This window comes from Amphiprion ocellaris, chromosome 8 (genome assembly GCF_022539595.1).
Source record: "Amphiprion ocellaris isolate individual 3 ecotype Okinawa chromosome 8, ASM2253959v1, whole genome shotgun sequence".
In the NCBI taxonomy this organism is placed as follows: Eukaryota; Metazoa; Chordata; class Actinopteri; family Pomacentridae; genus Amphiprion; species Amphiprion ocellaris.
The window spans coordinates 20,841,251-20,863,180 of NC_072773.1; the positions used below are offsets into that span (position 1 = coordinate 20,841,251).

General features: G+C 38.0%; 2 protein-coding genes across 2 annotated transcripts; one reads left to right on the plus strand and one right to left on the minus strand.

Moving 5' to 3' along the window:
- Positions 1–253: 253 nt before the first annotated feature.
- Positions 254–8,226, plus strand: letmd1 (LETM1 domain containing 1). The gene is made up of 9 exons (XM_023290311.3): positions 254–379; positions 704–858; positions 1,799–1,914; positions 3,294–3,376; positions 3,483–3,669; positions 4,706–4,807; positions 4,923–5,075; positions 5,340–5,436; positions 6,823–8,226. The coding sequence occupies exons 1-9, from the start codon at positions 264–266 to the stop codon at positions 6,897–6,899; spliced, it is 1,086 nt and encodes a 361-aa protein (XP_023146079.1). The 5' UTR covers positions 254–263; the 3' UTR covers positions 6,900–8,226.
- Positions 8,227–8,264: 38 nt separating this feature from the next.
- On the minus strand, positions 8,265–16,770 carry cd63 (CD63 molecule). Its single transcript, XM_023290435.2, has 8 exons — positions 16,615–16,770; positions 15,766–15,851; positions 11,458–11,646; positions 11,215–11,289; positions 11,025–11,123; positions 10,687–10,830; positions 9,924–10,007; positions 8,265–9,155 (listed from the first exon to the last, which is right to left on the minus strand). The coding sequence occupies exons 2-8, from the start codon at positions 15,829–15,831 to the stop codon at positions 9,090–9,092; spliced, it is 723 nt and encodes a 240-aa protein (XP_023146203.1). The 5' UTR covers positions 15,832–15,851; positions 16,615–16,770; the 3' UTR covers positions 8,265–9,089.
- Positions 16,771–21,930: the final 5,160 nt, after the last annotated feature.

Consider the following 21,930-nt stretch of genomic DNA (forward strand, 5'->3'; position numbering starts at 1 on the left):
TTCTGTCTAAATGAAGATTTAAACTAGAACATAACCATGTGATAATATAGTAATACTAATCATATGGCTATATTTTCTTTTGGTAATAACTCCAAATATTCAACATAAATTCTATGACATTTTAACCTTTTGGCGTTTGAAGGTCATTTTCTGTATGAAAATGCACTGAAATATGTCTGCAGCTTTCAGTGCATTACGGTAACTGAGCGCCTGCTGGTTTTGCCGTATCTTAACGTCATTACGGTAGCAGCACTGTGTCCAACATGGCGCTGTCCTGTTCGAGTCTGTGTAGCAGGTTGTCTTTGATCCGACTGTGTGGACTCAGGACAAGCAGAATAACTCATGGACTCTATTCTCCCTACGTGTCCCGTCAGTCCAGGTACGTCTGGCAGCATTTAGAGTCCAGAAGTTCAGGATCTGTCACTTTGTTTAACTCACTGAGTCTGTTGGACGTCTGCTAAGCTAGCTGTCTGTCCTCACCGTTTGATAAGGACCGTTTAAATATACCGCAAAAAATGCTGGTGTTCACTTTATATTTCAACGATGTCACTTTTCCGACATTCTCATGAGTAAATCACACACCAGCATTAAATAAAAGCCACTGTATTTTGTTTGAATATGAATGTCTTCCGTGAGGGCGTTCCGATGGAGGGATGAATTGCTTTTTATTGCATCATATATTGTCATGTCTTCTGCTTCACAGGTTGCCTCTGTGCAGACACTACACATCATCCACAGTCAGACGAGGCATTGGTCGATATGTGGCCACCAGGCTCCAGTGGGCGAATGAAAAATATGAAGGCTTCCTCAAAAGGCGATTTCCTCGCTTCTTTCTGCTCTACCACACTTTTGTGGAAGGTAAAGTCTCTGACAACTCACCTCTCAGACCTCCAAAACTCTGCTCTGATATAGAGTACATTTGCTGTAAGGTGATCAGTGGTTGGGGTTCCTGGTTACGATCACACACACGTACACGTACATATGTACTGGTTTTTGTTGCACATAGAAACATTCAAGACACCATAGTAAGTAGAACGATGATCAGAATCTGCATTAACCAACAGGGACATGAAAATCCACATTTCTCATTTTCCATGTACTCGTCACATCCTGAATGTGATCAGAACTGCAACACCAATGTGCACTGTCTGATCTGACACTGACTTCTGCACTCAATATCCACTCTATTGGCTAAATCTGCACAGTTTAATGCAATTAAATACCACAGCTGTCCTTTAAATTCTGTCTCCATGCAATTTATGGAGTTCAGATTTGGGTGACAGCGTCAGATATGTGCATATTCTGATATAAGTTTATCACTGAGGCCATTAAAAAACTCTGGTATAATTCAGAGTTTGTCCTGCAAAGAGGAATTTCAGGCATCCTCTTAATGTGGTTTTAGCCAGCACCAAACTTCTAAGAACTGAGAAAACGTAAAGTTGACTGATAATGCTAACTGTCACTTGTAGTCACACCCATATTCTGAGCTATGAAAAATATGTTGTTGTTGACTTTTAAAGGGAGATTTCTGCAAGTGTTAATGTACAGTCACTTTTTATTTCATGATCTGAAAGACATGAAAAATATTAACCGTACCAGTGAAATGTGCAACATTGGACATCTAAAAACATACAAGTACAAGCAAATATTGAAGCGTTTTGTGGCACCTCACGCTGTACAAAAGCTCAGATGTTTCCCACTTCAGTCCAGGACACCTCATGTTGGTAGAGGTGGTAGCGCAGCATTGGACTGAAGAAGCATTGTTTTAACCAGTCTTGTTTTTACTGACTCGTTCCAGGGTTCAAACTGCTATATCGAGATGCCAAAGATGTAAGGAGGATAAAAGCCAAAATGATGTCTGATGGGGTGAAGTTCCAGGATTTGCCCTACAGGGAGATGGAGAAACTCAGACAGGTGGGTCTCTTAACTGAATGATTCTCACTGTACTAAACAGCAGGGTTCTTGAAACACGTTAGAAGAGGGAAATAACTCTCTCTAGTTGCATTCATATCTGCATTTTTTTTAATGCTTCTTTTCAGAAATCAAAACTTCCACCCTGTTTATTTTACAGAAAGCACTATCAGTCACATTGAAAATACTGTCACATGTACAACCACAGAGTGAGTTAAAAAGCTCTGAATAGTTGACTTCTTTAAAACAAAGAGAAATGACTGGGTTTGTAGACTTGTTTATCGTTGTTCTGCCTCCGTAGCAGTCTGTCATGGTGAAGCAGAAGCTGAGCCTTAAAGCGGAGCTCTCAGTTTACAGTTGATTTACATTTCTGTCCTCCCTTCTGTCTTGTGTTCTGGGCTGTGACAGTTATTGAATAAGATCATGAACACAGGCTGCCAAACTGAGTTTCCTCCTCAGGGTCTGTGGACGATTTGGGACAGAGTGGGGAGCTCAGAGATTAGGAGGGAGCTGCTACTTTTCCCAAGTGAAAGAAGGTGGTTCAGCCATTTGACTAGGATGTCAACATGACTAGGCAGGCATTCTGGGCATGTCTGGCAGATCCAGATTATGCTGGAGGGATCATGTTTCCCTCCTGGCCTGGAAATGCCTTGGGATGCCTCAGGAGGAGCTGCAGAATGTGGCCAACAGCTGGGACACTTTGTCTAGTTTGTTTAGACTGCTGTCTCCATAAGTAGCAGTAGATGGTGGCATAATAAAGGTGTAACTTTTCCACAGATACTCTGAGCAGGTATTATGATCAGTCTTTTTACATCAGTCAACTAATTCATCAATTTGAGACATAATGACAGCACTTTAAAGGAGAAAAGCACCATCTCTGTTGTGTACACTGCAGTGAACATCTAACCTTTTTCCACTGATGCAAACCAGGAGCAAGTTGTGGTTTGGAATTGGTTCGATAGAGGGGACAGAAAAGGAGAACTGTATATTGAAATGATGAAGATTTACATGAAAATGCTCAAAAATAGGTTTTCTTAGTTACACAAATAAGAGGATTTGACACTTGAAAAGAGTTGGCCGTCATGTTTACTGAGCTCTTATTTCACCATTAATTTCACCAGGTTAAATTGGTGTTTGAAATTACTACACATATTTCATAACATATTTTAAATATCAGGATTAGCACAATCCACTCTCATGAATCACTGTATATTTATTTATCATTGGTTGAATCAGATTAAGTACAGTTACTGTTGTCAGTAGGGGATGTTCTTCTGGGTGTCTAGCATTTCCATTTAATACATTGTCTATTTTTTCCCACTTGAGCACTGTACTGTTTGTTATTTCACATTATCTTCACTTTCTTGGCATGTGTTTCACAGTTTCGCAGAGACATGATCAAGGCCATTCCCCTGGTGGTGATATCTATCCCTCCCTTTGCCAACTACCTGGTTTTTGTCTTAATGTGAGTTCATTTTTGAAATAACCACCTTTCATTTCAGTTGGCTTCCTTTTGAGTCGTGTTCAGTTTCCATCACTCATTGTGACTCTCCTCTCCTCTTCACGTTCAGGTACTTTTTCCCTCGTCAGCTCCTGATTCCTCATTTCTGGACTCCCAGGCAGCAGGTGGAGTTTCGGGGAATCTACCATTCGCTCAGGGCTCAGCACCACTGGTCGGTGCTCAGAGGGCTCAAAGACACGAGCTGCCAGGTCAGCAATAGGCAGCTGCAGGGTCGCCTGACGGAGCTGTGTGCTAAAGTGAGTAAATGCATCAGAAATCCTTGGCAATGGCAAATAATTTGTGAAAAGTAGCAGAGCAGAAGAAAAATCGGTTGCATGTTCACACAGTTTTCCTTCCCAAATATTGGTCATTCTACAGAAATGTTACAAAATCCAACAGACTACTAATTTACATATTTGTCAGTGTTTGCATTCATATGTGACATAACATCGTACCTACATTTTCAAGTGATTCTCAGTTCATTTTAATACAGTTTTTTCAAATGTTTCAAATGTTCAGCAGCTTACATACAGCAATATGAATAACAAAAAGACAGGACAGCCAGGTTAGTAACATTAACATTAAAGGTTAGTATATACTCTGAAAAACTTGCTGTACAATATTATAAAAACACTTCTAATTTTAAAATCTATAGCAATACTAAATGTAATTAAAATTCAACATACAATATTTATACATTCCAAGGCACTACAGTTCTTTTATTAGTAGTAGTACTTTTGCTAAAGTAAAAGTACTAATACCACACTGAGAATACACTCTGCTACAAGTAAAAGACTTAATTCAAAACCTCAAGTGAAAGTATGTGTGTATTAACAGAAAAATGTACTTTTGGTATTAAAAGTAAAAGTAGTCAGTGTGTGCAGTAAAATGGTCTCTATTGGTGTTTTATTATCTGATGTTTTTGGATGGATATCACTTCTCCATTAACATGGATGTTGCTTTATAATGCTGCAGACACTTGGCTCATTTTCACTGCTTTTCTTGTCAAGGTGCGTTTTTCTGCCAATTCTAGAGGGTTAATTAATTCCTTTTTTAGCTTAAGAAGTAGGACAAATTTCTGAACCCCACAAAGTACCCTTCAGTTTAACACAACTTCAGAGATATGATGTTTTCACTGGACAGGAAGGGTATGACATTTCAAGAGTAACTATGGTAGTAAGTAAAGCTGGCAGCCTGAGATGTAGTGGAGTCGAGGTCAAAAGTTACAAAAAAATGAAAACTAGAGTAAATGTACTTAGTTACATTCTGTTACCACTTTCTGTGTATTATCAGGTGCAAACTGGAGCAACCCCTAAAGTGTCTGAAATCCTTGCAGTCCGTAGCCTTTTCTCTGGACCCCCTCTGGGTATGAGGAGGATGAGCGTCGATCACATGGTCAGTAGAACTCTTCACATTCAGCACAAACCACACGGCGCTCGCTCAGCTGACATGAGGTGCAAAAGGCTCGGTGATGCAGCAAATCACCTGCGTGCTTCTGTATGTGCTTTAGAGACACATCAGCTCCCTGCTCCTCCTGACGCCTCGCCTTCCCGGTTTCCTGATTGGCCGACGGCTGAACAGCCACGCCCTAGAGCTGCTCCAGCTGGACCGGGCCCTGGCCAGGCTGGGCCCCCACCAGCTGAGTGACGCTGAGCTCAGGCAGGTGAGTCACTCCACATTTTAACCAGCCGAAATAATTTTACATGGCAGCCGTTGTGCATTCCTGCAATATCAGTAATGTATGTGCAATAAGGATTTATATTAAGCTTTTTATTTATTTGAGTTAGATGTGGTCATACAAAATGATTAAATCCAGTTTACACTTCTTGCTCATCCTTTTCAGGCGTGTTATTGACAATCAGCTGTACATGTTTGCTGTTCATTCCATTTGCTATTCTTGCTTTATTTATTTAGACTTTATTTTCAGGCTTGTTATGTCAGGGGGCTCAATTCTGACGTTCTTGGCGTTAACCAGTGTCGTGAGTGGTTGTCGCAGTGGCTTCAGGTGTCCTCCTCATTGAAAGGTATTTCCATGTGGGTGTCCTGCATAGTGTATTTGTAATAATGACATCAGAATAAACCTTTTTTTGGCCAAGTGTGTTTACACAGGTAAGGAATTTGACTCAAAGTACTTCCATAAAAACCACATGCATTTAAGCAACACATTAACCCTCCAGTTGTCCTGCAGGTCAAAATTGACCCAGTTTAAAGTGTGAAAATGTGGAAGAAAAATGTATATTCACAGTGAAACTTCTGATGTCAACATTTTTGGGAAATCTTTGAACATTTTTTGGTGGAAAAAAAGAAATGTTAAAAATGTTTCTTAAGAACATTCACATAAAAAAAACCCAAAATCCAGTGAAATTCGCTGGATTTTGGTTGATTTTTATGTGAATGTTCTTAAGACAATATTAGAAGTTTTACTGATATATATTTAATCACTTTAGACATTTTTAGGATTTTTTTGGAAGATTTTTACCCATTTTTTGAAAATATTTACAAGAATTTTCTTGCCAAATTTGGGGGATTTTTTTAAAATAAAACTTTTAAGGGAAACTTTTAAGGAATTGTTGGAATTTTCTTCCTGAAGGTTTTGCAAATTTACGTGTGGCATAATTTATTGGCTAGACACAAGTACAGCATGAAGCTAGCTGTTTCCCAGATTAGTACCTTCCAGGGTTTCTGGAAGGTTCAACAAATTCAATATAATACTTTTATTTGTTTAATACTGCATAAAAGGCAGTGTCAAAAACCCACAATGGAAGGCAAGTAGAAGTGTGCAACTAGTAAGCAAATTATTTTACATTATTCACATTTAGGCTGTACTTTTGAGCTGTATTTACTATGATTCATAGTAGCAAACTGTGTGAACAATGTGAAGTGACAGAAAACTGATAAATGCTTTATTTTTGATGACACTGTAACCTGTCCTACCAGTCTCACTTGTAGTTTCTGGAAATGTGATGTCTCCTAACACATTGAAAACATTCTTCGCTTTTTTTTTGCCAACAAAGGGAAAAAAACCAAACATTTAAAGTAGATACAGAATTCTTGCCACACCTTTCTGCAAAATGCAGCTGAAACAGGCGCTTAGCTGAGCACACCTTAATTCAGAGCCTTTTATTGTGCAAACAGACTAACGTTTCAACACTCACATGAAGACAACAGTTGTGTTGAAACATTAGTCTACTTGCACAATTAAGTGGCTTTAAATTAAGCAGCATGTTCAAGCCCCATTTTTGTACCCTGAAAATTATTCTAAAATTCCTAAAACTAAAAAATTATCCTTTTAAAGACTCCCCCCTCCCCAAACTTGCAGATACTTTGTTTGTTGCAGTATTTCTTAAACCTTCTTGTAATCACATGTCTAATATTTAATGCTATCTTCCTCTTTGGTTTCTTTTTTGCAGACTCAGAGGTGTCACTGCTCTTGCACAGCATCGTATTTCTCGCTGCAAACTACCCAAATGTTCTCAGCCGCCACTGACAGGAAGCCTGAAGCAATCTGCTAGTGTGATTATGGTCTGTTTCGTGCACTGGACAGCACAACTTCCTAAGAGCTGTCAACATCTCCTTTTTTGCAAAAGAACAAACATTTTAAAAACTGTTCTCGGCAAGATTGTTAGATTTAAGAAAATAAAAACTGTCTGAACATCTCTGCTTGTTCGAAGCAACACATACCACAAAGAAGCCCCTATGCATTTGTAGCCAGTAGAATTTGAATTGAAAAAAAAAAGACAAATCCGTTGTGTTTTTATTAGAGACATTAGTGCTCTTCTTGTGCAATTTGGGCTCTCAGGAGGGAGTTTATTTGTGATACACTTATTAAGTTGTGATGTTCTGCTGTTCCTCCTGCTGATGTCTAAGCAAACACACATCACACAGCTACAAGGGAAGCTAAGAAACAAAGAGGATATTGTTTAAACAAATTTCAGCACATCATTGTTAACCCTTTGCTTGAGGAACTGTTCAGACACATTCCATTCAGAAAATGACATATACGCTTATAGCTTTCATGTGGGCATGTTAAATGTTTTTACATGTTCACATCTGTTACTGTATTTTCTCATGCCATTACCTCACTTTGTGCTCTGCTTTTACTTTTTTTTACTTTGACTAATGCTGGTAATGACTAAGTTATAGGCAAAAAGGACTTTTGTGAGTAGTTTTGAGGGAAATAAATTTTTCAGAACGGAAACAACTGATTGACATCAGAAAGCAGATTACATGAAAGCACCTTTTTAGAGAATATCTTCATAGATCCTAAAGAGATTGAGCGGATAAAAGCCCAGTGATGACTCAGCTACAGAGACATTCAGGCTTGTGTGGTGGTGAGAAGCTGATTTTCTTGTTTTAGATGAATATGATCCTCATGAACCTTTATTGCTGCAGGAGCAAGGTTTCTGACAAGACTTGCAGTGGCACTTTTCTTCATTGTTTACTTTGTTTTCTTGCTTTGGAGGTGTAAAATGACAATCTATCCTGGTAAGAATGCACTTCAGAACAGTTTCTTTCAAGCCTTTTCGCCTACTCCTGGGTCACAGTTAAAGAGGAACTGCACACCCCCTGTGCTGTTGACTGGTGTTGTAAAGTGTAAAATTGAGCATGTCATTTGCTTCCTGTGCCTTTCATGAGGACTGGCACAATGCCTCTGAAATATAAGTTGCAAAAGTTATGTTCTGTTTATGAATCTTTTTTTTATATATATATGTATGTATAAATTATTTGGTAAAGTTTTGAATGTTGTGTTGATGTGCCAATATTATCTACATTTACCATGGAACTGTGTCTGAAATAAATACCTTACTGGCGCATTCATTTCCCCTTTTTTTCTGTACAGAAAACACAGATATAATTTAAAGTCTTTATTAAAAACAGAAACTGCAAACCAGCAAAAAACATAAAAAGTCAACACCAAAACAGTTTAGGTCTGGAACAGAACAAGCACAAAAACAGAGATGTCAGAATTCCCTGTAGTCAGATTCACTGGATCTACACCTCGAGTATAAGCCTGCTGTTTCCTTCATGCATCTCGAGTGACTTTCTCCTCTCCTTCCGCATGTAACTGTTTTTAAAATCGCCTTTGCTCTGGGAAACAAAAACCTTGAAGATAGCAACCGCCTTGTTGAAAAGTGTTGCTGAAGATTTGGACTGCAGGAAAGAGCCCTGTTTGCTTTTTTTCAACAAACTTCCCAATTCATAGACAGTGCTCACCTTCCTGTCTGCAAATGTTCCAACAAAATTATTCCCCTGTTGCTATTTTGCAGTAGCTGCATGCTGGGCTTAGTACTGCCCAAGTAAATTGTGATTGCTTTAAAGAAGTACATATGAGTCAGAGCGTTTTCTCAACCGATGGCAGAATAATGAACGTGCAGCCAGACCATTCTCCACCGCGGGAGAAAGGTCTGACTATTTGAAACGAAATTTCCCATAACCAAGAACATACAGACACTAACAGCTTGCTGAACATAAATCTTTTCTACTATTTTCCATTTCTATGCAATTCCAGTATTAAAGCAGAGATAATAACCTATGAAAAAACTCTAAAATCAGTAAATGGGAAAAAATATATTGTTCTGTGCATTGTATGGGAAATATAAGATGAACATATTACAAGACTCCAAATAAACCTCCCTGGAAGTGTGACCTGAACAGTCAACTCCTACTCAGGTGTGAATCACATGACTTCATAGCCGCTGCGGATGCCTCTCATCAAGCAGCAGGCAAACACGATGCCCATTATCTGAAAGGAGAGAATACTGGCATCAGGGTTTCTGCAATACAACTCCATAATTGTTTTTGCATGAATTGCTCTTAACTGACACAAATAAAGAAAATATTTTTATTTATATCCTGTAACACTTTTCCAAAGCTAAGAAACGTTTAGAGAACAGAAGCAAGATGAAACCACTGGACATGACAACAAAATGTAACACAACAGACAGTATTTTAAAAATAACTATCCGTATAAATGGCATTAACACTCAAGGGTCTGCGAAATGTAAGACGCTTGATAAAAAATGAATTGTTAAGGAATCTGATGAGGATTTTCTGTGAGCCTTCGATGCGTCATTGCACTTGGTAGGAGACATTCTTCCGACCTCAGCATTCAAATGACAAGATGTACCAAAAACAAAGATTGGGTTTGAACGTAAACAAAAGCCTGCAAAGACGATCAGATCCAGCTCATAACAGCTGGTGAGAATCAGGGATAAGCATTCTTTGGGGAGACCTAGGACACAGGCTGGGCAGGATAAAGAATCTTATTTTAGTTGATGCTTTCTGGGACAAGGCGAGTTGACCTCAAGACCAGCTCTGTTTCTTATAGGCTACCGTCTGTGTGGTGCACAATAAATCTAGTGGACTGATGATCAACAGCCCTCATCTGTTTTTGTTCTTCTCAAATGCGTTGTGAATATTTGCTGTTACAGTAATTAAGAGTGTGTGGTAGTCAGAATAGAGACTCACCACAAGGTGTTTTCTAATGCAATATACTTTTGATGTTGCTTACCTGCAGGAAGGCAATAACAAGAGCTGCAACGATCACCCACAGGATGTTTTTCTGCAGGAGTTCTTCCACAATGCCACGACAACCCTTAAGTGAAAAATAGAAACAATTAGCAATCAATCTGAACATTTCATTGGCTGACATTTTCTTTGGGAGATTGGTTGCCTTAAGGTAAAACATTTACTTCAATTCAATTCAAGCTGCATATGAGTTTTAGAGTCTGTACAGTATATGGCAACCTTGATATTTAGAGTCTTGTATTTAAACCCTAAATGCAGTGTAGTATCGAGGGGGGCAACTTTCCCCCGTGTCACTACATTAAAGTCTGGTGTTCAATGATGATGGCAAACTGCCGAAAGTGTGATTACGTATTATTCTGAAACCAGTAAAGAAGTACCTTATGCTTTATATGTCGGACTGTACATAAGCACATACTACTTCACTGCTTGTCATAAAGAAACACAGAAACAAACAGCCTTTATAGTTTGGGGCTGGCTATACCCCAGAGAGGTGTTAGACCATGTTTAGACCAGCTTCCCCACTGGACCTCCCATGTATGTGTCTGTGCATCTTTTTGAAAGAGAGCACCATTATTGCACCTGTTCAGTCATGTTCCTGTGTAATATTCACATTCCATTTGGCTCCTGTTTGATCTCCGGTAACTATGTCTCTTTAGCTTGGGAGATGGTTGACCTTTTCCAGCAATAAGTTGATAGGAACATAACTTGTTCACTGATTATGCGAGCATCGAGTATTGGGTGCTTACTTCTGTGTACACTTTGGCAGCGTCCATCATGGCTCCTACTCCACAGTTTGCAGTGACATTTCTGCAGCATGAGTCAGGCACTGTGTTTCCATCAGGGGCAAAGTTTCTCCAGTCAGCAGAGCTGTTCACACCGCAGCATTTCAACTGGAAACGTGAATGAGTCAAATGGAAAACACTTATGAGATTTGGCATGTACTGTAAAAGGATATAACCTGTGTCAACAGATGGTGCAAAGAATAATGTGATGTAAAGCAGGACCAGCCAACAGGATGCAGCAATGTTATGAGAAGGTGTTGTCAGACTAAGTAAACAGAGTGGGCAGTTTATACTGAACTTACATCCTCCTGCAGCTTATCCACAGAGAGTCTGAATTTATCTGTTCCATTTTTGTAATTGGTAATCATTTCAGTGAGGCTATCCTGGACGACAGCGGAGACCTACAAGAGAGACACAACATGGCAGCTAAAGTTAAACCACGTCCTTTTGCTGGGTCTTATATAACACGCTAAGCTAAAATTCTATACTCACCTTCTTTCTGTAGACATAACCAGTGATTGCTGCTGCAATCTCAACAATGCAGATCAGCGACAGAAGGATGGCAAACTGGGGAAAACAGAAATTAAACAAGTGACCTATTAACTAATAATTTTATATTCTATATTATACACAAGCAATATGTATTAATTTGTACCACAGAGTTCCACACAGCAAAACCAAAGAAACCGTTTTGTTATTTTGTGGTTGTAACAGACGCCCTGCTGTATTAATTACCGTGGTGACCATGCAGTAGTTTTCTTGCCAGGCTCCGCAGCAGCCAAAGAAGGCAATGAAGAAAATCACCGCACCGACAATGATGACCACAATAGGAGCTCCTGAGGTCGATACATCATTGATCATGAAGGTCTTGGTCAGAGACACCTGAACCAGGATTCCCACGACAATCAATGCCAGGCCACATAACTGCAGGAAAAGGAGGACAGAGAGAGAGATTAGCTGAGTGTGGAATTAATAGGATAATTTTAATTTTGGTAATAGAGGTGTATTTTTTTGATCTGAGCATAAAGGGGAATTGTTTGTCTTATCTGATTACATGATACTTCTATGGATGTGAAGAAAGGCCTAAGAAACACATTTTAGTAAGGGAATTTCTAGTACAATACTTAATATTATGTACTGCAGTGTTGATACCTTTACTTACTATTTTGATGTATTTGACTACAACCTGAATTCATGTGGTTAGATCGGCCTTCATTTCCAGAGGGTAATCTCACATTTTTTTCATCTCAAATACATATATTTTTTCTTTCTCCTGTTTATCACAGGTTAAAAAATTCAGATAAAAAATTTAAATTTCCAGGTTTGATTGTTTATTGTAAGTGAAAATTTGATGTCTTTCATGAGAGACATAACTGACTTGAAAATTTGCTGGTGATGCTGAATGCAAAAGTCAGGGGATCTCCGAAGTCAATAGGATAAATCTTCTTGGGACCATGAATGTCTGCAAAATTTCCTGACAATTCATTAAAAGGTGCTGAGACATTTCAATTTTTTTGTCATTGAAAACCCTTTACCCTAACTTTGAATTTCTGTAGTTTTATTTGTCACCTTTCAGACCGACTGTCACATTCAGACGTAATTAAATGAGGAGTACATGATTCTAATACAATACACTTTATGTCAAAATTAGTGAATATATCCTCACAACATGTGTAAGCAAAATGAGTAAGCATCTATGCTAAATAGACAGAGGGAAGTGGAAACTGTCTTCAGTTCCTGAATGCTGATGGAAAATCATCAGATAATAAACCATAATAATCATGTGTCACTGTTCTGGGTGGGGTAACAAGAGATGTTTATTAGACCTTTTCCAAACATTGTGTGGTTGAACTGTGTGACCATGATCAGCTGGGATGCACTAGTTCTTAAGTAAATATCAGAGAATTGCACTCCCATTTATTTTTATGGTACTTATCTGAATTTCGCCTAAATTAATAAAGTATCTTTATCTTAATCAAAGAGTGTCCAGCCCAGTCAAAACGCGGCTACAAACTGTAGTGGGATTTACGCTGGCGTCTGATTAAAATTAAATTAAAATTCAAACGCTAGAGCTGACACAATCAGTAAAGATAGAAATAATCTGCAGCTATTCTGATAATCTATTTATTTTGTCATTTTTCAAACAAAAAAAAACTATCTACTGTAGTTGCAATTTCTCATTTGTGAAGATATTCTGCATTGTAATGGTGTATCTGGTATTTTCTGATACATTAGAGGGCAAACAATTCCATTAATAAAAGCATCCTTTAAGATAAATCTATGAAAGTAAATGTAATCATTAGTCTCAGTCGTTACAACCACTTAACTTGGCTGTGACTCCATGAGGTCTGAAAATATATTTACCCTCTTACAGGACATTAAACAGGCCTTAATGGACAAACTGACTGCAGCATAAACACTTAATATCAAATTTCAGTTTAATTTCTCAAAATGAAAAAACTCTTCTCATCTGAACAGTCAGGGCTGTAAAAAAATCATAAAACAATAAAGTGAAAATGGCTCTTTTCACTTAAGTGTTATGTTGAGCACAACATACTGATAAACAGCTACAACAGCTAATAATGACTAACTCAATCTTTAACATGTCAGCAAATGCAAAAAATATCCTTGTATTTATAATTTCTCACGGCCCAAGTTGTCTTACTAAACATAGACCTGAAACAAGTAATTGGTCAGTAGAAAACTATTTTTTGACAATTAAGTGATCAGTTGAGTAATTTTTAAAGCAGAAATTCCAAACATTTGTTGGTTTTATTTCCACAGATATTTTGTGTTTTTGCATTAAAATGTATATATGTACTATTAAGATAACTACATTAACTTTCTGTTTATATATCAATAAACTAATCATTTCAGCTCTACTGATAACTTTATGTGTAATTTGTGAATCAGAATTAGATTAAGATTATTTTTTATCACTCTTACTATACATAAAAACAAGCATACCATGACAGAAAGTAGCAGCAGATACAGGCATAAATTAATCATTAGCTTTATAATACAAGATTCTGTCCCAAGTCACGAGTAACTCTTTATTTCTGCACGTAATCTGTTAAAAAGCAGAACAGTAATGAAGCTTTGAATAAAAGAACAGAAGCCACAGGAATAACAGCTCCTATTCAAATTGGATGCAGTACTATGTTTTCAAATTTTTAATATTTCAAAGTAAAATTAAGATAATTGTCACTGTGTCAGTATGAAAACCTGCTACCTACGTAGCCTTAATGTCAGGCTATCCATTAACAGCCTTCTCTGTTATGTGATCCATGTTAAGCCGTGGCTGCTGTTGAAGACCTCACCTTGTTGCTCCACCAATGTAAATATTTGAGCCCGAGTCAAATAGCTAATAGTTGATGTAGGAAAACATGAAGGAGTGAACAAGGCAAGCAAACAGAGCCAAGAAGCTCACATAAATCCCACAACAGTATAAAATATGAATAAAAAACAAATTGTGCCTAAAAATTAACCCTATTTAACAACCTGTTAATAACCCTATTTTAAAAATTGCACAATGGTTTACACACTAGCCTACACTTATGGATGCTTCACAACAGGAGTTTCAGATCAGTAAACACTTACATCTACTAAAAAACTACCTGACAGTATGTTGTGAACCTGTATTATATAATAAAGTCAGTTTACTGGTGCTTAATAGAGGGGATCAAAATAAAGTGTTACCATTAGTAATTGCATACCAGCCTTTTTGTTTATGTTGTTGTGTGTAAGCTGCTGAACACTTGAGTTTCCCTCGGGATTAATGAAGTAGCTATCTATCTATCTATCTATCTATCTATCTATCTATCTATCTATCTATCTATCTATCTATCTATCTATCTATCTATCTATCTATCCATAACTGCAGTCGTAAAATGTGCAGTGAGTGGAGAGAATAAATACGGAGCTAAAACTTGAAGTCCACCAATTCACCATTTGTTGACAGTGTAAAAACAATCAAAAAACAGTTTACAACACAGTATAATACCTGTGAACCACTTTAATTCTTCCTCTGGGCTCCCATCAGTGGATGTTAGTGTATATACACATAATGAATAACAACATAGTAATCATATATGGTTGCTGACAAATGCTGTGTATAAATAAACACATAAATGACCTAATTTGTGGTTACACCTACATTCAACTGTGCTACTAACCTGTGCATGTTAATGAATGTTAAATCAAGGGACTTAACGTGTTACCAACACAGTGTTGTCATTCTTCACTTCCTCTTTTCAAGAATCAAGAATCTTTATTGTCATTGTGTTTCCACAGAGCGACATTACGATTGGTGACTCCCAGCTATATATAAAAAATAGAAAAAGGCACACTATGTCCTTGTTGCATTACTGTCTGACTGAAGTCAGAGTTCAATGTTCAAACACAAATGTTTAAAGCTTTAAGTGGCATCGTGTTGGTGAAAAAAATGAAAGCACGTTGATCCGACAGAGTCACATGATCCTGTTACACTCTGAAATCCGGTCATAAGATTCACATTCCATCATTACCACCCCACACGCTAGAAACTTTAAACAAACAATGAAGAAACTACAACCTGACCACATCCAGGAAACAATTAGTCAGGACATCATCTGATAAACCAATACATGAGTCAGTCTAGAAAAGTTCAGGAAGACTAAATCAACAGTGGGTTCCATAAGTTAGTGATTATGTGTTCATCAGCTGGTTTTACAGATGATGCTGCATGATATCGCTAAAGCCATAACAAAGCCATTTTTCATGCTCAAAGTCACAGGGCTGGCAAAAAGGAGAAATGTCGCAAATCAAGCAGAGCAGTGAAAACACTTGAGACTGCCAAAAAGATAAGCTGACTTTCTTCATAACAGAACCCACACTAAACAACACAATCTGGCTGCCCTTCATTTTCTGTTCCCTTAATGCTTTCATTTTGGCCACCTCAGTATCTCATCACTACTCGGTAGATTACTTTAGGTGCTTTCCACATCCATGCTGGTGCCTTTTTGTTTAGCAAACATTTAAAAGACGAGGTCTGCTGCTACTCACCCAGAAAATGAAGTTGAAAAAGAACAGTAGAAACTTGACACATTTCATGCCCCCTTCTACAGCCATGGTTGATGAGAATCAATTTCCTGGATTTGAAAAAGAGGTCAAACAAAGTTTTGTACATTTCATTCGCTATTTTACGGTTGAATCATATGAACATTACATCAGCTGTAATATGAGCAGCAGGACAGAGGAAAATCTGACTCTTTACAACAGGAAATTGTCTGTGCTAGCTTTATGTTATAAAGGGCCTTATGACAACTTTAAATTTCACGACAAACAGATCAGTGAACTACACATTTTCCCACTAACTGTTCGACTGAATGTATTTTACAGTTCAGGCGGTGGCACAGATGCATAAACTAGTGACAAATCAAAGATTAAAAGGCCGTAAAAAGGGAGGAGCGGTCCTATAAATTCAATAAAGTAGGTCAGGTTAGAGGTTAAGAACTGCGTAGTACTGTATAATTTATACTGAAGTGATTAAAGAAGATGTTTTGAGGAACAAACGGATCCCGTCGGTCTCTGTTCCGGACCGTTAAACACCGCTAGCAACAATACCAGCTTTGTCTCAGGCCAAATTAGCTTCTATCAACCGCCGCGACCACATTATTGAATTTGTTAGTTTGACAACTAAGTTAAATCTTACATAAACACAAACAACTAAACCTTTTAAGTTGAAAAACTGTCAAAAAACGAATTATCTTCATTTTGACGACATTTTTTTGTGTGCGTGTAAAGTACGACGGAGCCGTTAATCGATCAATTTGAAAAGAAAATTAAATTAACGGACTGAAAACAGTTGGCATAACGCGAATAAAGTTATTTTGGCGGTGTTTTGCTACCTACCTGTGTGAAGAAGTCCTTAAAATCTTGCGATAACGGCAGAAGACGACGATGTGTCGAAGTTTCAGACTAACTTCAGTCGTTTATAATCACTCCTCCTTCTGCTGCTCCTCTTTTCTCCTCCCGTCGACCTTAACTTTACTTGTTGCCTTCAGGACTCCTCGTTAAACACACCACCCCTACCTATCATATTCTTATAATAACTGGTGGTTCCGGTCAGGTGATCATTCAGTGTGAGAATAAGAACTAGTTATGGCTATTGTATAGTTGCGGTCAGGTAAAGGTAAGGGGAAACTAATATCGAACAAGAAAGGGTTCGGTTGTTTTCTCTGCGGTTTTCTATATAGAAAGCCTTTTTTCCAATTTTCAGATTGGCCCCCTAAATCCATCTTTTGCCAGTTGACCTGATAAAGTAATACAACCAAACTATTTTGTAAAATTTCTTTTTAAAAAATTAAGAAATGTTATATTCCTATAAATTTTGTTAAACTACAGCTGCCAATTTCTTCAAATTCAGATCATCAACTTCATTAATCAATTAATTTAGTTTAACTCAGTATAGATCAGAATAGATAATATGTGGTTTCAGTGTCAATTTGTGTCAGCTGCAACTTTGTCCAGAAATTCAAGTACCACTTTCTAATAAATCAGTTGAAAAGCAATAGTAAGAGCACATTTAGAGTTATCAAATAGTGGGGCAAAAAACAACTTTGGTGTTTTTTCTTTTGTATGGTGATAAAATTCTGTCTGGATCCTCCTGAATCGCTGGATAAATGGTCACACTGACTAAAAAAAATAACCTTATGATACTATTTACATGTCCCTTTAAAAGTTCTATCAGTGCTGCTTTATGAAGGATGCCTTATTAGCAAGTGGTAGTTGTGCATGTGCTGGATCACTGTAAGATCTAAGAGTAGCAAAGAGGTGATGTGTCAAGAATCTAGTACCACGACCTTTCATTTAGATTTTGCTCGCATTGTACATACACACAGATGCGGCCATGTTAACCCCATTAGTAAGGCCAGTTATTGTACAGAACACAGCTACTTGGTTTTTGGATATTTAACCAAATAATGGAGCTGTCATGTAAAGTCTTCTTTGCGCACCTACTCATAGTGGCAGTACATGTGATTATTTACATCTATTCCCACTTACATTCAGTCATGTCTTAAAAAGAACACCCTTTAATGGTCATTCAAATAATGTTGCGAGTGTTCGGATATGATACACAGTGCCAAAGGTTTGTGTGTAAGAAACCACATTTCTCATCAGTTTCCTCTTTTACACATTGAGGAACATCCTTGAGCTGCTGAATAACTGCCTCCTTGAGCAATATTTTCTTAGAATTAAAATGGCAGTGTGACCAGTGGTATAAAGTTAAAGACTACATTTATGCTACTTTATATTTCCACTCCACTACATTTCAGAGGGTAATCTTATGCTCCCTGCTCCACTACATTTATCTGACAGCTTCAGTTACTTTTAAGACAAAGATTGTACACAATAGATAATATAATAAGTCGGTAAAATATAACACATACTTAAAGATTAAACAGGTGGTTTCCAATTTTTGGGCTTCCAGTGCTTTCATACTCTGACCACATTTTGTCACTCATTTACTTTTATTTAAGAAAGATTTCTCATGCAGGACTTTTACCTGTAATGGAGCATTTTTACATTGCTGAGTTGTTCTGTTGGTAAAATAACTGAAGTAAGGTGTCTGAATACTTACCACTGACTGTGACCACGCAATGTCACAACAATTTTAAACAAGCTTTCAGGTTGAAATAAGATGATAGATGAACACCCTGCTTTACTTTTAAGCCTTGAAATCATTCTGACAAAGAACCAGTCTCTACACAAACTGGCATCTAAGACTTAACAAAGTGAGCTTGTTTTTCATATATGGTCTTGTGGTTGAAATCACAAGTCTTTATGAAGATTATGAAAGAATTCTGTATTGAAACGTCACATTTTCACGGCAGGACCTGCTCAGGGATCTCTTACTCATACTGCATGGTTCTCACGTTGCCACTGTTAAGGTGAAAGGAGTGGACAGAATGACTCACCTCAGCTGGCTCCACTGTAGCCTGTAACACTTACAGTGTGACAGCGTATCAAAAAACAAACACCTGAGTGACCCACATGCCTGAGCAGACCATTATAAACTGGTAATATCAGCTTGACCTAGTTTATTGTAAAATATGAAAGAAGAAGAAGACATACTATGAACATAAACAAGTGATACACTTTATTTGGAAGTTTTTTTTAGCACAAGTGCTCATTGCTTCACTAGTCTGTTGTTCTAAACTCTGCACTCTGACTGCTTGACTGCTGCACACAAGCTCAAAAGCTGTCACAATCTGTGAGTTGCTGGACCACAGTGACAACACAGCTGCAATGCAGTGTCATGTGGCTCAGCCGTTTAGCCAAAGGCAGCGCTGTACACCACATAGGCCAGTAGGTCAGACCTGTGGTTCATATGTAATAGGAGTCTGCAGCTATGACAGCAGCTCTGTGAGGGAGCACTGAGGCACTGTGATGCTTTCAACTAAATGTTAAATCAGCGTGCCAACATGCTCTGAAGCGATAGTGTTTATGTGCCACTAGAAGTCAGGTAATATATTTATCATGTTAACAATCTTGATTTAGCATGTTTACATCATCTGTGATAGACTGGCGACCTGACCAGGGTATCCCCTGCCGTCACCCTAAGTCAGCTGGGATAGATTCCAGCCCCCCCGCAACCCTAATGAGGATTAGAGGGTGTGTAGATAATGGATGGATGGATGGATGTTTACACTGTAAGATTTGCAAAGAAGCATCAGACACAAATTAAGCTGAGGCTTTGTTTACTAAAGCTGCCTACTAAAGCTTTCATTTATTTTATACTTTATCCTAAAATCTTAAATTTTTTATTTAAATTGTAGTGTTTTTGCACCGTTTGTCTTTTTATTTGAATCATTTTAATGTAAAGCACTGTGATTTGCCTTTGTGTGTAAAATGTGCTGTAGAAATGAATCTGCATTGCCTTGCTGATTGGGGTGTCAGTTGTACAGCCATTATTAATAACTGAAATAAAAAATAACTTAACACTACTGAAAAAGATATTAAAGTTCATCCTGAAGGGAACATGAATATCTGCACCAGATTTCAAGACAATTAAGCAGATTGTTGTGGATAAATCGGGATTACTGACATTACCATCCACACTATCTTGCTGCTGGCAAAGCTAAAAAATTAGGTGGCTTTTGTGAGGGTTGTCAAATCAAATAAATCATTTATATTTTCTGCTTTCCCTCTTGGCTGCATGAATTTGACTTCAGTATACAGGTGTCAGTGTCACTGTTGGTTTGGTGATCAAGCTGCCTGTTTTTAACTGTGAAATAATCAGGTGCTAAAGTTGTTTTGAACTTCTGAATAACAGGAAAGGCCTGGGCGTTACTAAAAACAATCAAACAATCAAGTGCAACAATTTTAACAAGATTCTGGTGTAAGCAGTACCAGGAGAAATCACCACAACACACAGTGTAGCAATATATGCACAAGGTGTTTTGGTTTATCTCTTGAAACTCTCAGTGTACAGACATCCATCTGTCCACTAGAGGGTGCTATGTGTTTCACATGTCACACTAGGAATAATGGGGTTGCAATGTTGCCTCTCAGCTGTTTGGAACTTTTCTTACCATGAAACACCAGGATTTGTAAGCAGCCCTAATACTTAGACGTATCACTGTGTTTTTGTAGGTCAGAACCGCTGGTGAACCTAAACCTAATCTTTAGGAGTCTTCATATCTGTCAGCATATTTACTTACTGTACCAATGTCAAACTACAACCTTTGTTGTATGTATCAGTAACTATAACATTTGATAAAAGAATACTCAATAAATCAATGTAATATTCAGCTATTTTCATGAATAATTGGTCTTGTAGCTTATTCTATCCCATGTTTTCTTTTTCTCCTTTAGAACTCTCTTTTTGTGTTGCTTTGTTTCTTTTATATCCTGTCTTATACTGCATCTTATGTAAATTACTTTGATGTTGAACAAATAAACTGCTCAGCCTAACAGAGCTTACAATAGGGTTGAAGATTTGGACCATTTCCATCAGCTGTGACTGGAACACTTCAAAATTTCTGTGACAGCTCAACAATCACATAGAGTGAGGTAAACATATATTTCTAGATTATTGTATTATCATAAAATTTACACTACAGTGCTGTGCTCTACTACATCTTATCTTTCCCAAGTGTAATCAAAATTAGTCTATTTGCATGAGGCTGGGAAATGGTTACAAAGTCCTTCCAAAGAGTTCAAACATTGGCAGATTGCTGGAGGATTTTCACAGCAGTGCAGAACAATGTGTCAGGGCTTATCTCAGTGGATGCACATGCAGTTGTGTGAGTATTATCCTGAAAAGCAGCAATGTCTGGTACAGAAGAGTGGATCATAGATCCTGCCGCAGAGACATAGTTGAGGTGAAGGTAAGATGAACCAAAGGAGTTACTGATTGACGTCACAGCTGATATGTCTCTGAAGCAAACATTCACAGAGAAGAATATGGAGGATTGAACGTCAGGAGACTGAAGCTTTTCCAGTGCATGCGGTATTAATACTGAGACTTGTCATTGTGGCATATGGGGTGTTTATTTACCCATTCACTTGTGCTGGTTTATATACTGTATTAATGCATTTTTTATTTGAGTGAAAAGCACAAGAGCAGCTGTCACTATATGGGTCAGGAGCTTGTGCCAGAGAAAATTAATGAAACCACTCACAAGCAGGTATATCACTGCTCATTTTCCTCTATTCTTTCAAGTGGGTAATGCTACTGCTCATCTCGTTACAGAGACATTACAGAGACAAAGAAGCATAATCACATCACCTCCGTGGTTGCCTCCCTACACTGGCTCCCTGTCTTCAAATTGATTTTAAGATGTTATTACTTACTCTGATGACGTCAAAGAACCTTACTTCTTGATCTGAAGCCCTTCCTGTTTTTCTTTAGTCACTGTTTGTGACCAAAGGTGATTGGCCTTTTGGAAACAGGAACTTTCTGCCTAGTCAGATACACTAAGCCTCTTACTAAAACTTTCCTCTTTGTGACAGTTGTGACTCTCATCACTTCTTTTTATTCACATGACCATGTATTCTATGACTGTGATTGTGATTATGATTCTGATGATTATTATTATTGGTATTTTTCCGATATTCTTATTATAGTCCATCCATCCATTATCTATACACCGCTTAATCCTCACTAGGGTCGCGGGGGGGGGGGGCTGGAGTCTATCCCAGCTGACTCGGGCGAAGGCAGGG